General features: G+C 37.1%; 1 protein-coding gene across 7 annotated transcripts in view; it reads right to left on the reverse strand.

Annotated features, from left to right (window-relative positions):
* FRY (FRY microtubule binding protein) overlaps positions 1 to 15,259 on the reverse strand; it is a 307,260-nt gene that overhangs the window by 70,966 nt on the left and 221,035 nt on the right. For all 7 annotated transcript variants that reach the window (XR_009049071.1, XM_057707897.1, XM_057707896.1 and 4 more), the window contains exons 28-31: positions 14,207 to 14,317; positions 10,428 to 10,582; positions 4,100 to 4,199; positions 3,615 to 3,786 (exon numbers count right to left, since the gene is read on the reverse strand). Coding sequence is in view for 6 of the 7 variants with exons in the window: in XM_057707897.1 (XP_057563880.1) it covers positions 3,615 to 3,786; positions 4,100 to 4,199; positions 10,428 to 10,582; positions 14,207 to 14,317 (538 nt within the window). In the remaining variant the exon portion in view is untranslated. The remainder of the gene's footprint in view (positions 1 to 3,614; positions 3,787 to 4,099; positions 4,200 to 10,427; positions 10,583 to 14,206; positions 14,318 to 15,259) is intronic.

Raw genomic sequence — 15,259 nt, forward strand, 5'->3', positions numbered from 1 at the left:
TGTGCTTCATTTGTGAAATAAATGAGTCAAAAGGGTAAAACTATATGACCAGTGAGGTCATCTTACCATTACTTCCTCCAATAGCATTTTTACATTGTTTCACTGCCAGCAGCATTTAATTTTACGATCTGAATAAGCTTTCTATAGAAATAAAAGCACAGCTTTATGTATATGCTGCAAGCTCTGAAGTCATCTCCTATTTCTAATATTTACAGAAGAAACTGTTTTATCCTAAGGGAAATTAGAAAGCTTGGCCTATCATCCAGTGTGGCATGTAACCTCATTTAAAGAGCTTGTGCCTGCTACAGAATAGAACAACATAGATGCCAGGAATTACACCGAGATAATCCCTGAAATAGTAACTTTAATTGATTTGGCCCTTTTCCCAAAATGACAATGACAATTTTTTTATTTTGAAGAATAAGAATACACTTAATGCTGTGCCACAAAAATCAGATCTGTGATGCTGTTATATTTCACACAGGTCAAAATTTCAAAATGTATTAATTTCTAAATTTATATGGATGTGATGACTGATAGTATGGACTTTCATGACATGTATTCAGATCCCTATAAAATGAGAACACTCATTTATTCCAACATACTGGGCCTTCTCGAGGTGCAAGGTGCTCTGCGAGGCACTTTGGAGGCAGCAAAGACTAAAGATGTGGTCCTCCCCCGAGGGGGAGGTGCTGAGACTAGCTATGTCTGCAGACAACCCTGGGGCAAGGTAGAAAGTGACAAATGATGCAACAGAGGCACACAGTGCTTTGGGGCTTGGTGGAAGAAAATGACTTCTGGTTATAAAGATTCAGGGCACTTTTATGGCAAAAGAACCACTTAAACTCTGCTAGAGAGGATTGGGACTTTGGAGAGAAATAAACCTTTCCAATCAGAGGGACAACTGTTTTAAGAATACCTGTCATCTTTGAACATGGTATAAAAATCCACAGGCTTTTTGCAGCAGTAACCACCTTCCATCATATTACTTACTTATGTAAAACAAGTTTGTATTTATAAATTTATATTTATAACTTTTATTTAAAAGTGTATATTTATAAAATTTATAATTTGTGTATTTATGTTTATTGTATCGTCTGTCAGACATAAGGTCCAAGGGGGTGGGGATGTCTGTCTGTGGTACCCCAGGCACCCAGATCAGGGCCTATATGGTAGAGAAGTTTTAAAGGGAAAAGAGAAAAAAAAAAAAGCCATGACAAGTGAACAACCCCTCATTCACCGCCCCCCCCCCCCCCCCACGAAACAAATTAAACAAACTGCGAGACCACGTCAGTGGGATGCTATATACATTTTCTGGTTTTTGGGAGAGACCTGAACAACTGGCCTGGCTCTTACAAGAAATTAAGTCATCTGAAATTACAGGCAGTAAAAATCTCACCACAGAGTTTTTAATGATAGAGGCACTATAAACAAAAGTGAGGAATCTATTATAACCTCCTTGCTTTCTCGTGTTATTTTTAAAAAGTTATTCCTCATAAATCAAAATAGCCAAAAGGTCAATTCTTGACAAAAACTTAGGCTGAACTTGCTTGCAACTCATTACATGAGCTTCTTTTCTTGTTAAACTTGCTGGACTGTTTATCTTGTGTCTCCCAAATTGTCAGCCTCTCCCCGTCTACTAGCATCTCCCTCTCAGCCAAGAACAAGCTTGAGTCCTGCTCATCCTCCAACGCTGCATCCCATGGTAGCCCCATCCTCTCTTCTTTTGCATCTTTCTCAGCCAAGCCCCTGAAATCTGGCTTCTGCTGCTACTTCTCCACGGAAACGATCGACAGTTAACAATGAAATCCATAGGGTAATCTTTAGACCTCACCTCCTGGGCTCTCTCTACTCTATAGGAGGCAGTGGGCTGCTCACTCCCTCTTCCTAAATCCTGTCTTCTCCAGGTTTTACATAAAGCACACTCTCTAGGTGTTCTCCTTCCATAAACCTGCCTCCCCCCTTCCCTCTCTGCTCCCTCGCCCTTCCTTGGCCTGGTCCCTAAAGGTGGGGCTCCAGGTTCTTTCTCTCCCTCTGTACCCTCTCCATGCACGGCCTCATTCATTCCTGTGGTTCTAACCCGCTCTGGTCTTCCACTGACCCTGGTCTGCCTATACTCAGGATGTCCAGCGGCATCCTCGACACCTCATGATCTCTGCCTCTCCCGACTTTCTTCTTCTCCCCGACTCGGCTCTCCGGGTGGGGTCATCCCCAGCCACCCCCCAGATATCCCACGAGGCGCTCCCTTCTGTGCACTCCGCCCAGTGGCTCCTGACTCTGGTCTCTCCCCTCCATTGTCTGAGTTCAGGGCCTCATTGCGTCCTCCTAGGACTACTGCCATTGTTTCTCAGCGGGTCTCCTCTCTCTAGATTGGAGGTTCTCTAACCCATTCACCACACTGAAGTCCGTCTTTCTCAAGTGCACGCTGATCTCGTTCCCTCTTTTGTTTGAAATGGACGAGTCGTTTTTAAACCCCAAGCAGCTTGGATGCCCTTCCTGTTCACAGGCTCCTGCGGGGTTTCAAGGAGCACGTATGTGGTCACTGGTCTACAAACTCCTCAGGGTACAATACAAGGCCTTCCAAGATTGACTTCTGCCTCTCTGTCTGTCCGTGCACGTTATATTAGCCAAACTGACTACTATATAATCTCTCAAATGCACCATGCTATTTTATACCTAAGCCAGTGCATATACTATTTCCTTGGCCTGTAATGCCTCTCTACTTGCCAACTGCAGTGTCAACTATTTATCTGCTCTGCAGATTTCCACTCTTCTTTCAAATTGCAGCTCAGACATCAACTTCTCTGGGAAGTCTTTCCTGAAGTTCCTGGCACGATAATGGTTTACTCCCTGATCTTCCATCTCATAAAGAGAAGTGCTTTTTAAAAATTGCACTTGCTACACTGTATCATAACCATACGACTGCACATCTTTCTTTATTACTAAACAATGAACCTTTGATGGGAGAGACTGTTTCATCCACCTCAGTATTCCCAGGATCCAGTCACAGTGCCTGGCACACAGGTGGCACTCAAATCTTGGTTGACGCGAATAAAAATACATTTTAGTTTTCCAAGAAGAAAATTAATTTGTCAAAAAGGTTTTTCTTGAGTCCTTCCACTGCTCCAGGCACAATGCAAGGATGTGACTAAGTCTGTCTCAGATAAGTGTATTTTCCAAAACATGATTCACAAAGATTACTTGTAAAAATGTGCCCCGATTCAAACTCTCAACAACCTATATGCTACAAAGTACCATCATCACCACCACCAAAAAATAACTTACAGCAATTATTTGTATTAGAAGTTATACCACCTATATTTAACTTCTTTGGGAAATTTTACACACACAGTATATGGAAAGTATCACGACTCATCTAAGCAACTTCGCATTTGTCCTATGTTTACTTATACCTACGCTATATTTTAGATAAACACAGGGTTTTAAAGATATTCTAGAATTTACTTTTCTATGTGATTGAACTTAGCCCAGCAAATTTTGATCTACAAAGTTAGCATCAATAATTTTGACTCTAAATTACACTAGAATTTAAAAAGTAACGACACTCAGCGCAGAAACGATTACACATGTCATGACTGACTATGTCATGGTACCTGAGAAGAGAGGGAGAGTGAGCTCAGGGTACATCCTGGCCAGTTCGCGTGACAAGAGGGCTAGTGACACACTGTGCAGGGGTGGCAACGGGCCGTGTGTCCCATAGAGAATACTGCCAGGTCTTTGTTCAGCTACTTTCTTCGAGTACACAAAAAGCTTTGCTTCAAGGATCTATAAAGAAGTAGTACAAAAGTAATAAACAGTAGGAAAAAACATTGGCTGGCTACCTCAGGAGTACTTATATTGAATAAAATTTTATAATAAAACTAATGAATGCATATCTGAATATTGTATTAAAGGTAAAGCATCAGTTACTTCCTATGTTTCCAGAAGATTATGTAATTGTTTTCTCACTCATCATACCCACCAGTGATATGCAGAAATAACTAAATACATTTCAACAAACAGCAACCCAATGGATCAACTACCATTTCTATCCTCTGCGCTCAAGGATGGAAATTTCTATGTAGCCAAGGATACGTGCCTGCATGAGCTGCATGGAGATTTCATAGATCTCTCTGTTGGTGTCAGAGGCCTTGAACAGAACAAGGTTTAACAGTGTCACTATGTCGAAGGGATAGTTCCTAAAAAAATAATAAAATAAACAGCATAGTTTATGAGACAGCCTGGCTAGTATTCTTGATAAATCATTATCTCTCAAAATTCTAGATGGCACACTGACCTCTGTCACACTTACTGATGACATTCCCATCCCCTTTTGGCCATCCGCCCCCCCCAATTCTTTTGCTGTTTATTAGTAGGTGAAAGGAAATAGCTCTATTTTGGGTTAAAACTGAATACTGTCACACCAGGATAAGCAAAAAGTCTATCTATTGCAAACAGATTTCAACAGAAACCAAATACAAAAGGAAAAGACAGAAGACAATATGCCCACATTTACCAACAGCTCCCTGACTTATTTTCATTTCACCCATCTAAATTTATTAAGCACCGAACATGTAACAGAAACAACTGCAAAGCCCTGATGACACTAAGTTAGTAAGGCTGGTGCCCTCCCTGAAGGAAGGCTTACAGTTTAGTTAGGGAGACAAACTATACAGTCTAGTTATGATGAGTTATGGTGGGATTATCCACAGCACAATACAAAATCCCGACAAGGGATACCTACATCAGACTTGGGGTTAGAGGAGGCTTTTCCATGGAGGAAAAAAGTAAACTGAGCCTTGAAGCACCAAGAGGCATGGTAATCGTCAGCAAGGCCATGGGAGGGGTAGCATGGGGCATGTTCCGTGCAGCGAGAACAGCATTTTGAGAGATTTTATATATATATAAATATATATAAATAAAAATACCCCTCCCCCATCACACAGACCTTTAAACATAAATGTGATCATGCTACCTACATGTGTTATTGGAGATTCGCTTTCTCACTGGACAGTGAGCTCACTGCAGTCTTCCTAGTAGCTGGGCAGCGTTCCATAGTATAGACACACCGTAAATAACCACGCTCGCAGTGGGTGCTGTGGTGAGCCACCTAGATCCCCATCTCTGGACAGAGGCACTCGATCTCCCACTGCAGTGCCAGAGGCTGACGTCTCTGGCTGAATCCCGCTCTGGGAATCGCCAAGACGGAGGTCATGCCTACTTTCCAGCAGCAGCCCTGTGGGACCGGTTGAGGTTTCTTTCCTCTGCCCAGTCCTGTCTCCCTCAGTTCCCCACAGACGTTGATCCCAAGGGCATTCCCTAATAAATTTCCTGGACTCAAATCTCCACCTCAGAGTCCTGTTTCCCGGGGAAGCCAACCTTTGACGTGTGTTGACAGACATTTAAAGGTTACTTTCATTTTTTCACTACGATAATGCCACAAACATCAAATGTGCATGTATTTCTCTAGAGCAGATTTCTAGAAGAGGTCACGCCGGGTCAAAGAGCACATTTAAAAATTTGGTAGATACCGTTACATTGCCCTCCAAAGTGGCTTTACCGATTAGCACTCCAAAATGATTCCTTTTTCGAGAACTTTAAGTGAGTGAAAATGCATGAGGTTGATGCGTTAGATGAGAAATTGGGCAAAGCCCCCCAAATGATGGTGGTGGGGATGAAGAGGAACAAGGGGTAACATTTATGTGATGATGTGCTTACTTTGTGTTAGTTACTGTACCAAGTCCTTTGCCGAGACTTGTTATTTCATCTTCACAATAAGCTTGTGAGGCTTAAAGAAGTTAAGTACTTGCCAAAGGTCAGGGAAAAGTAGTGGAGCCTAGACTCCGCCTTGGATATGTCTGACTCCAAAGAGTTCAGACACTTATCCACAGTGCTATCAGCCTCCTAGACACCCCACAATAGATCGTTTCAGGGCCAGTCTAATTTGGAATTCTTACAAACTGCGTTATCTGGAAACAGACCTTTCTGACTGTGAAAATAGAAAGGTAAGTTTCTTCTGAGCCCCACCCTAGCAGCGATGTCTTACCTACACTGCTGTCTCTGACACTGGGATTAAATACATATATATTTTTATATAAATAAACACTGGAAACTACTAAGGATCACTGAGGATTTAAAGGCAGGAGAAGGGTAGACAAAGCCTCCCTCTTGTGCAGGGCTATGCTCTTGACCGCAGAATTAGGGAATTCAATTAGCGGCTTGAGCATGAGCTACGGAATTTAAGGGGAACAATGTTGAAAAAGAATAACACAGATAGAGAAAACGGAAGAAACCCAGAGAAGGAAAAAATTAGAAAGATCTCAAATGAGGGCAAGAGCACAAACAAAACATCTGTACTTGGATGTTTAAAATAGGCTTAGAAACCGATTTTTCAGTATTTAATTCTTCAACACAGGCAGTGGAAGCGTAAAAGAAATAGAGACAGCTGTGCCCACACAGAATAAAAATAAAATGGTAAAATAAGCATAAATGGCAGATATGGTTCAGAAAGTAAACGAGACATAAAACTTTTTTCAATCTGAAACAAAGGAGATTTTGAAGAAATCTGAGAAAGACGCACTAGCTCTGGCTTATCTAGAACTGAATGACAAAGCTCAGGATAATTTTATTCTAAAGAAAAGCGGATTTTATTAGTTGTTATGATTACATCATAGCTCTTTGCCTCCAATAGCTGTTGAATAATAATAGTGTTTACAGAGTGCTTACTGTGTGATAGACCTTAGGTCAAGAGATCGGTTTTATTTAATCTTTACCCTAACCCTATTATAACCCCTATTTCACAAATGAGAAAGCATTTGTAGTAACTTGTTCAAGAGTACACAGCTTAATGCAAGGCAGAGCTAGACTTAAACTCAAGACAGTATGTTTCCAGAGGCAAAATTCCCTAACTCTGTCCTCTCCTGAAATTTTGCAGCTCAGTGACACAACCAAATGAGGCTCTACATCACCAGGTAGGGAGCACGACTGAGATTCGTAAGTCAGAAGCTTCCCTTGTCTTCCTTGGTAATAGATGGATGCTATTCCCTTAAGAAATGTGGGGCATTTACTTTTAAGAATTCAAGTCTGCAGTGCCTGGTTTAAATCAGGAAAGATTTATAGACAGTTGAAGCAAGACAGACATACAAACAACAATGACAACAAAAACCACCTCCAAAAATAAACGCAACAAAATTCTGTTTTAGAATTCTATATAAGATCAAAGTTTCAATTTGTTGGAGAGTAAGAGTAAAAACAATGGAATTCTTAAGTATTTAATTAAATGTGAAGAGATTTCTGTTAGTTAAGCTAGTGATTGGAAGCGGTTTATACTTTTAATATAGAGCATATTATTTTTCTTGATTTATAACCTTGGAAAGCCATTTAATCTCTTTCTCAATTTCCTTTTCTCTCCCAAACTGATACAACTTGGAGCTGAGGGAAAAATTAATAAGAATGCACACAGAAGCCAAACAGTTATTTGAACTAATGCTGCCTGAGAGGTGAGCTATTTTCCTTCGTGCTAAATTATACTACTGAGCTGCATTTGATAGGTTTTAATCAAATATGAGACATATGTTATAAAAAATGCTTCAAAATTAATATTCTCAGTTCTACCATCACTTTCTACTTTTATCCTAACTTCCCCTGGTCCTGTTCACTTTCCACTCTGACTTCCAAATCTCTCAATGTAACCAAAGTCAGATCGTAGTTGTAGCTACAGTTATAATCTTGACTAGAGACCAGCAAGTTCACAACACACCTGTATGTGCATTGGCGCGCGTGCACACGCAGTCATTTATAGAAATAAAAGAAACCAGAAAGAAGAATGCAGAGAACCATTTTTTCCCATTATCACAGCTGCTGAATATAAGAACTGATATATTAACTATGTAAAAATTGCTTTTGTTCTAAAACTAAAGATAGAAAATTTTAATCCACAAGAGCATTTTCAAAATGTTAAATTTTTTAGGTATTTTAAAGTCAATTATAAGTGCTTCCTTAATAAATGAGTCTGCTTATAAGCTGTCATTTTCCTACAAAAATAAATCCAGCATATATATTCATTCTCCTTTGAAAAGGAAGAGGGAATTATTTTCTTTACAGGAAGAATTCTTCACTTTAGAGTAGGTCTTATTGTAGGAGTTACTATACAGATAACTTGTTTGAAGAATTTAAAACATGATCCAGTGTATGTATGACTTTTCAAGAACAGATTATTTCATAAGTTACTCAGGTGTTTTTTAGAAGCAAACTTGCAGAAAACAAAGTCTAAAACACCAGAATTGCTTCTGAAAAAAGGACTGACAACCTAAGTGCAAAGATTGCTCAAACAAATCTGCAGGCTTATCTAGACTACACAGACTGAGAATTTATGGGAAAAGAGTGAATTTAGGCCACTGCTGAAACTTTAAGTTCTGAACACGCCCTGTGGTGAGAAATGACGGAAGTGTTGGCCACTGTCTTGGCAGAGAGGCTGCAGCCACGGCACCGCCTGGCCCTCTGACCTCGTCTCAGAACAGATGAGTGTCGTGAATGCAAGTTGATGGGCAATATTTAAGAAACCAAAATATCGTAGGATGCTATCTTTAAACATTTACTCTAAACATAGAGGGCTTTATAACCTAATATTTTTGTGACTGCGATATTACTGGAATTGAGACTATATTGCTAAATTCATAAAACATTTATTTGTGTTCCCTAAAAAAATACCTAGATTTACTCAGAGGAATGCAGTGCGACATTTTATGAGATGGCCATGCAATGAAATAAATTTGACTACGATAGTTCAAACCAAGTTCACTGGGAGAGGGGCAGTGAAGAGAGGAAACTTATTACTCTTATTTTTATCAAATGAATCTATGGTTCAAGTCATAGATTCCTTGGAATCTACATTTTTCAAACTCAAAGCACAGAAATTTATTTTTAGAATGTTGAAATACCTGAAAATACAGCAACACTCCAGAGAAAGATACTTCTATAAAAAATGTTATTTTGGTAATATCCTATAGGGTAAATAAATATTACTTAGCACTGCTAACAGCAAGAAATAAACCAACGGAAAATCAGACAGTTTAGATTATGTTCATCTGATATGACTTTTACAGAAATTAAAGTATATATATATAATAAAAATTTTACTACTAAGATTATGGAAAATGAAAGCCCTGGACATGAAATGTTATCTACTATCTTTATAAAAGAAAGAAAAATATTAAAGAGAAACTTGCCTCTTTAAATAGCGTGTTCATTTTAGGTTTATTGAAAGTAGATATTTTCTAAAATTCTGTTCTTATTAATTTAGAACCATAACAGGTTGGAATTTAAAACTAATTTACATTTATTCCCTTCACCCTGCAGCTCAAGATAGCTATTTAAAATGCAATATTTAATTGAAAGGAACAATCAAAGTCTATATGAGTCCTTTCAAAAATAAACTTGAGTTGCTTTCTCTCAATTTCTAATACATAATAAGCTCTTTCTTGGGGACAGCTTTTGCAATCTGGGGAGTCTTCATTAACCCTTTCATCTTAGTTATGAAATTATTTCGCTCAATAAAGTATAGAACTGAATGACTCCACTGGATGACTAATTTACATAGCTAGGGAAGTGTTTTTTTTTTTTTTAAAGAACTTTTATTGACATACAATTGACATACAATAAACTGCATATATCCAGAGCATACCATTTGATATTTTTTTATTAGTGATGTATGTATGGCAATCCCAATCTCCCAATTGATCCCACCCCAAACCCCCCCCAAATTGGTGTCCATATGTTTGTTCTTTACATCTGTGCCTCTATTTCTGCCTTGCAAACCAGTTGATTTGTACCTTTTTTCTATATTCCATATATATGTGTTAATATACAATATTTGTTTTTCTCTTTCTGACTCACTTCACTTTGTATGACAGTCTCTAGATGCATCCATGTCTCTACAAATGTCCCAATTTCGTTCCTTTAGGGCAGTGGTTTTAAAAGTGTAATCTATGGAATCCCAGGAGACACACTGTCCTTTCTTTTTTTCTTTTCTCAAGTTTCAGACAAGAGAGATTTAACATTTTTAGGCTGCTTCAATGGCTGAAGGGCTTACAGTCCATTCCCGTCACAAACATTTCTAGAAATTCCTTTAATGTATCTTTGTCATTTTCAAATCCTGCTCTAATACTTCATTGTAAATTTCCAGGCAATTAAAAAGAAGAGAGCTTTAACTACAAACCATTCTCCTGGTACAATGAAAAATCAATGTAGCTGTAAACTTAGAGGCAATAAGGTATCTGCCGGGGAAAGACAGACCATTTTGTATTTCTGTAGAATTTATTCTGCTCAGTTATTTGTAGAAACAGTTAGTTCTCAATTATTCATATGGTAAAGAGCAGCCTTAATTACACTTTCCCGTGACCAGCATCTTCCCCATAAAGAACTCATACCTGCTTCCACACACAGTTGCTATGGCTTTGAAGCAGCCAGATGCGAGCTGGTAGGAACCAGTGTAGCATCGGTCAATTGCCCAATTGAAAAGATTTATTTGGTCAGGATTTAGTTCCAACAGCAAGACGACAACTTCGCAGCCAAGCTGATGAACCTGGACACATGGAGAAAAGCAATCATTCACGCTTAATAAAAGATTATTCAAGGTAAAGACACAAAATCAAGCTTAGTGAATACAAATTGTATAAAAGGAGAGTGAAGACAACATTTATCTTAACTTTTATTCTAGGAATTCCTCTTTTAGAGGATGCAATGTTGCAACTAAACACTGAAATCTGTAAACTGAATTTGCCAGTGTAAATGTCACATAGGGTCCACTCATTTTTAACTCCGAAAAGGTGACAAAGACTTCTTTGGCAATGTTTCTTTCTTGCATTTAAAATATTTTTGAAAAAAATACATGCATTTGGCTTTAAAAAATTAAATATATAAAAAGATAGCCTTAATGCATGCAAAGTCTTTTAAGGAAAAAGATCAGAGGGAATGTGTTTATGAGACTTGATTACTAAATATACTGTGTACAGCTTAGTTGGCAATCTTTTAAAAAGAAATACAGTATCAATAAGCTCTTTTTAATCAGAGAGTTTCATATGACAAGATGGTCACACTAGATGCAATTACGAGGATCATTAACTGATGATTCTTGAAGCTACTGTTAAATTACTGGATGGTGACATTTGTCCAGGACAAGCCTGGTGTCTGGAGGCTGTATTCCCCCCAGAAAGTAACATTTTCCTGCTGCTTCCTGAAGTTGTCTATTCTCCTGCCAGTAGCAACCAGATGGAGAAGGAAAGATTATGGCTTGTTTGTGTGTGTGTGTGTGTGTGTGTGTGTATACATAATTTTTGCTTTTTTAAACTAAAAAACTTTATTGTGTACCAAACTTACTGTTTCTTAAAATTAATTTTTATTGGAGTCTGGTTGGGGAGTTAACTCCATGGTCAAACATCATCAACCTAGTTCACCACGGGCCTAAGTACTTAGCAGCAGATAAAAGCTGACGATACTATTGCAAAGGACTTAAAAATAACATCTCATTAAAAACTCAGTTTGACTTGAAAGAAGATCAGCAAGTTTTTGTTGTGCTTCAGAAACGTTACAAAATGTAGGCAGTATATAATTCACAAGTAAACGGTGAGTTATCTTAATTAAACACACTAGTGTGAATACCAGAAAAAACCAGATCACCAGCACCGCCGAAGCCTCTCTCTCTTCTCAGAAGTAACCATTATCCCGATTCCTACCACCATTGGTTAGTCTGAGCTGTTTTGAACTTTATGTAAATATAATTATATAGTATATAATTCTGTGTCTTTCACTCAGTTTACATTTAAAAGTCATCTACCTTTATTCATTTTCATTGTTGTATAGTATTCTAATTTATGATTGTGCCACAATTTATTCATTCTGCTACTGATGAACATGCGAGTTGTTTCCAGCTTTTGATTTCATAATACTGCTTTGAATATTTCTGTACATGTCTTACATTGCATGTACTGAATAACCTCTTTTGTAAATTGCTTAAGTGTCTTGCTCATTTCTTTATGAGTGCCTTTGCCTTATTTATTTGTAGAGGTCCTTTATATATTCTAGATAAGAACTCGACTTTATGTTGCAAATATCTTTTTTTTTACTCTATGGCTAGCCTGTTTATACTCTTAACGGTGTCTTGTGGTGAACAAAAGTTATTAATTAGTCTCTCCTTATGGTTAGTAATTTTTGCATCCTGTTTAGGAAATCTTTCCCTAACCCCAGGGATTAAAATATCCTGTTTTATTTTCCAGAAACTTCAGTTTTTCAGCTTTCACATTTAGATCTACAAACTATCTCTCTTTTTTTTTTTCAATTTTTTATTTTATATCGGAGTATAGTTGATTAACAATGTTGTGTTAGTTTCAGGTGTACAGCAGGATAACTCAGTTATACATATTCATGTATCTATTCTTTTTTCAAATTCTTTTCCCATATAGGTTATTACAGACGACTGAGCAGAGTTCCCTGTGCTGTACCATAGGTCCTTGTTGGTTATCTATTTTAAACACAGCAGTGGGTACATGTCAATCCCAAACTCCCAGTCTATCCCTCCCTACACACCAGTAACCATAAATTTGTTCTATAAGTCTGTGAGTCTGTTTCTGTATAAACGATTTCTTCTTTTTTCACTCCTGATATCTTATTTTTTCTTTTCCAATACATTGGCTGGGATCTTTAGTATAATGTTGATAGAAGTAGTGAACTTGGGTGTCCTTCGTCATTCTAATCTCAGAGAACACTCTCAGCGTTCACTATTTAGTATGATGTTTACTACAGGTTTTGTTTTTTTAAAGACATCCTTTATCAAATTAAGGAAGTTCTTTTTCATTCTTAGTTTCATTAGAAGTTTCTCTCATGAATGAATGCAGAATTTTATTAAATGCTTTTTCTGCATCTACTGAGATGATCAAATAATATTTCCTTCTTGAGACTTTATTAATGTAATTAATATACAAATGAAATGGACATTTGAATATTAAACAAATCTTGCAGTTTTTAAATAATCCCAACTTGATCATGATGAATCATCTTTTTAATATATCTTGAATTCAATTTTCTAATATTTTGTTTAAAGTTTTTGTATCTATGTTCATGAATGAATTTGCCTTTTTACCATCTTTCTTGTTAAATCCTTGTCAGGTTTTAGTATGAAGGTTAGTGGGTCTCATAAAACATGTTGAGATACGTTTCCTCTTGATCTGTTTTCTTTCTGAGGACTTGTATTAAATCAATGCCATTTGTTCCTTAAATGTTGAAATAATCCATAAAGCCATCTGGTCCTAAAGTTTTCTTTGTGGGAAGACTTTCAATTATAGATTAAATTTCTTTGTTACTCAATTGACTATTCAGATTTTCTTTTCTTCTTGTGCTGTGTTTTTCTAGAAATCTGTCTGTTTTATCTAAATTTTCAAGTTTATTGGCATAAAGATATTCATATGTTCTCTTATTTTTAATATCTATAGCATCTGTAGTGATGTCCCTTTATATTTCTGAGGTTGGTGACATATGCCTTCTCTCTTAATCAGACTTGTCATGGATTTACTAATTTTATTAGTCTTTTAACAAATTCAGCTTTTGATTTAAATGACCATTTCCAGTAATTTTTTCTCTTTAATTTCTGTTGTTATATCTATTATTTCCTTCAATGTACTTCTTTTGAGTTTGATATGCTATTCCTTTTCTAACCTCCTGAAATGGATGCTTAGGTCATCAGCCTTTTTTCTTTCCAATATATGCATTTAAGGCCATATATTCACTCTAAGCAAGGTTTTATTTATAACCCACAAGTTAAGTATGTAGTGTTTTCATTATTTTTCAGCTAAAAATATATTTCACTATTTTTTTTTTTATTCTTTGACTCACTGGTTATCTGGAGGAGCATTTCTTAAATTATATTTTTTATTATTGATTACTAGCTTAATGCCACTGTGATCAGAGAACACAGTCTGTGTCATTTCAATCATCTCTATTTTGTGGAGATCTGTTTTATGGCCTAGTTTATGGTCAATCCTGGTAAATGTTTCCTGATGCATCATAGCATAATGTGGACAACATGTAAGCCTACACTTTTGTGGCTGATGTGTAAAGAGATTGTGCTGTAAACAATGATTAGACGTGTCAGTAACCCAACTGAGGCAGAACAATCAAAACATTTAAAAACAATGTATTTTTGGCTAGTACTTACTCGTAAATCTTGACAAGCCAGAATGTTGTCAAGCCACTTATACAGGTAGCCATCTGGAGAAAGGCCCACGTTGTCAAACACTGGGCCACAGCACAATACCGCTGACATTGCCTGATGACAAAACAGAACACAACCTGGAAATGACACCTGGGATGATTGAATGGTACGCAACTGACTTTAAAACACATACTACCAGACTTATAAATGATGAGGGTCTTGTAAAGCACTTATTTCCACATGATTTTAAACTATTCCTTAATAGATTCAATAAAAAGTACCAGATCCCCAATTTTGTCTCTCCTTATGAGTTAAAACCCATAAATTGAACTCTGTAGACGTAATTTTACAATAAATCTTTATGATGAAAAGCTAAGATACTCAAAACAAAATGACCATTTCACAGTACTTAAACTTAGCATCAGTGACTTCAAGTGAACAAGTTCTGCCTATGATAAATGTAGCTTTTCAAATTTTGCTCTGATGACAAATATTTGACTAATACACTGAACTGACAAACTTGACCGATATCGGACCAATGTACTAAACTGGCAAACTATGAAAAATGTAGAAATAAATAATTGTGATTCTTAATCAAAGATAAAGGAAAAGAAGAATATAAACTTTAGTTCCTTTGAAGTGGGGAGAAAGCAAGAGAAAGGAAGAGAAGGGAGAATCTTGATTCACTTTGTCACTAGTTGGTCCAAATGACTATCAGGGCCACGGCTCCATGAAGTCAAAAGTCAGCTTGCCAGTGATCAACTCCTGGTATATATGACAGACTCAATACACAGTTTGTTTTCTAAAGGAAATTAAGCTCTAAGGAATCATGCTTCTGAAAATTCTGAACAGTCCTAGTAGTGTAGAAACTTATTTCTGGGAGTCTTCTAGGATAAGAGGAGACTAAAAAGGGAATATATATATTTTAAGTGGAAGTTAATTGGCAAGGCAGTTACTTAAAGGGTAAATAAGCAAAAACTATGGTTTTCATATAGTAGAAACCTTATATAAAAATGAGATCTTGGAAAAGTTTTGCATTTTGAAACTATGAGCACA

The sequence above is a fragment of the Hippopotamus amphibius genome, chromosome 14, assembly GCF_030028045.1.
Source record: "Hippopotamus amphibius kiboko isolate mHipAmp2 chromosome 14, mHipAmp2.hap2, whole genome shotgun sequence".
In the NCBI taxonomy this organism is placed as follows: domain Eukaryota; kingdom Metazoa; phylum Chordata; class Mammalia; order Artiodactyla; family Hippopotamidae; genus Hippopotamus; species Hippopotamus amphibius.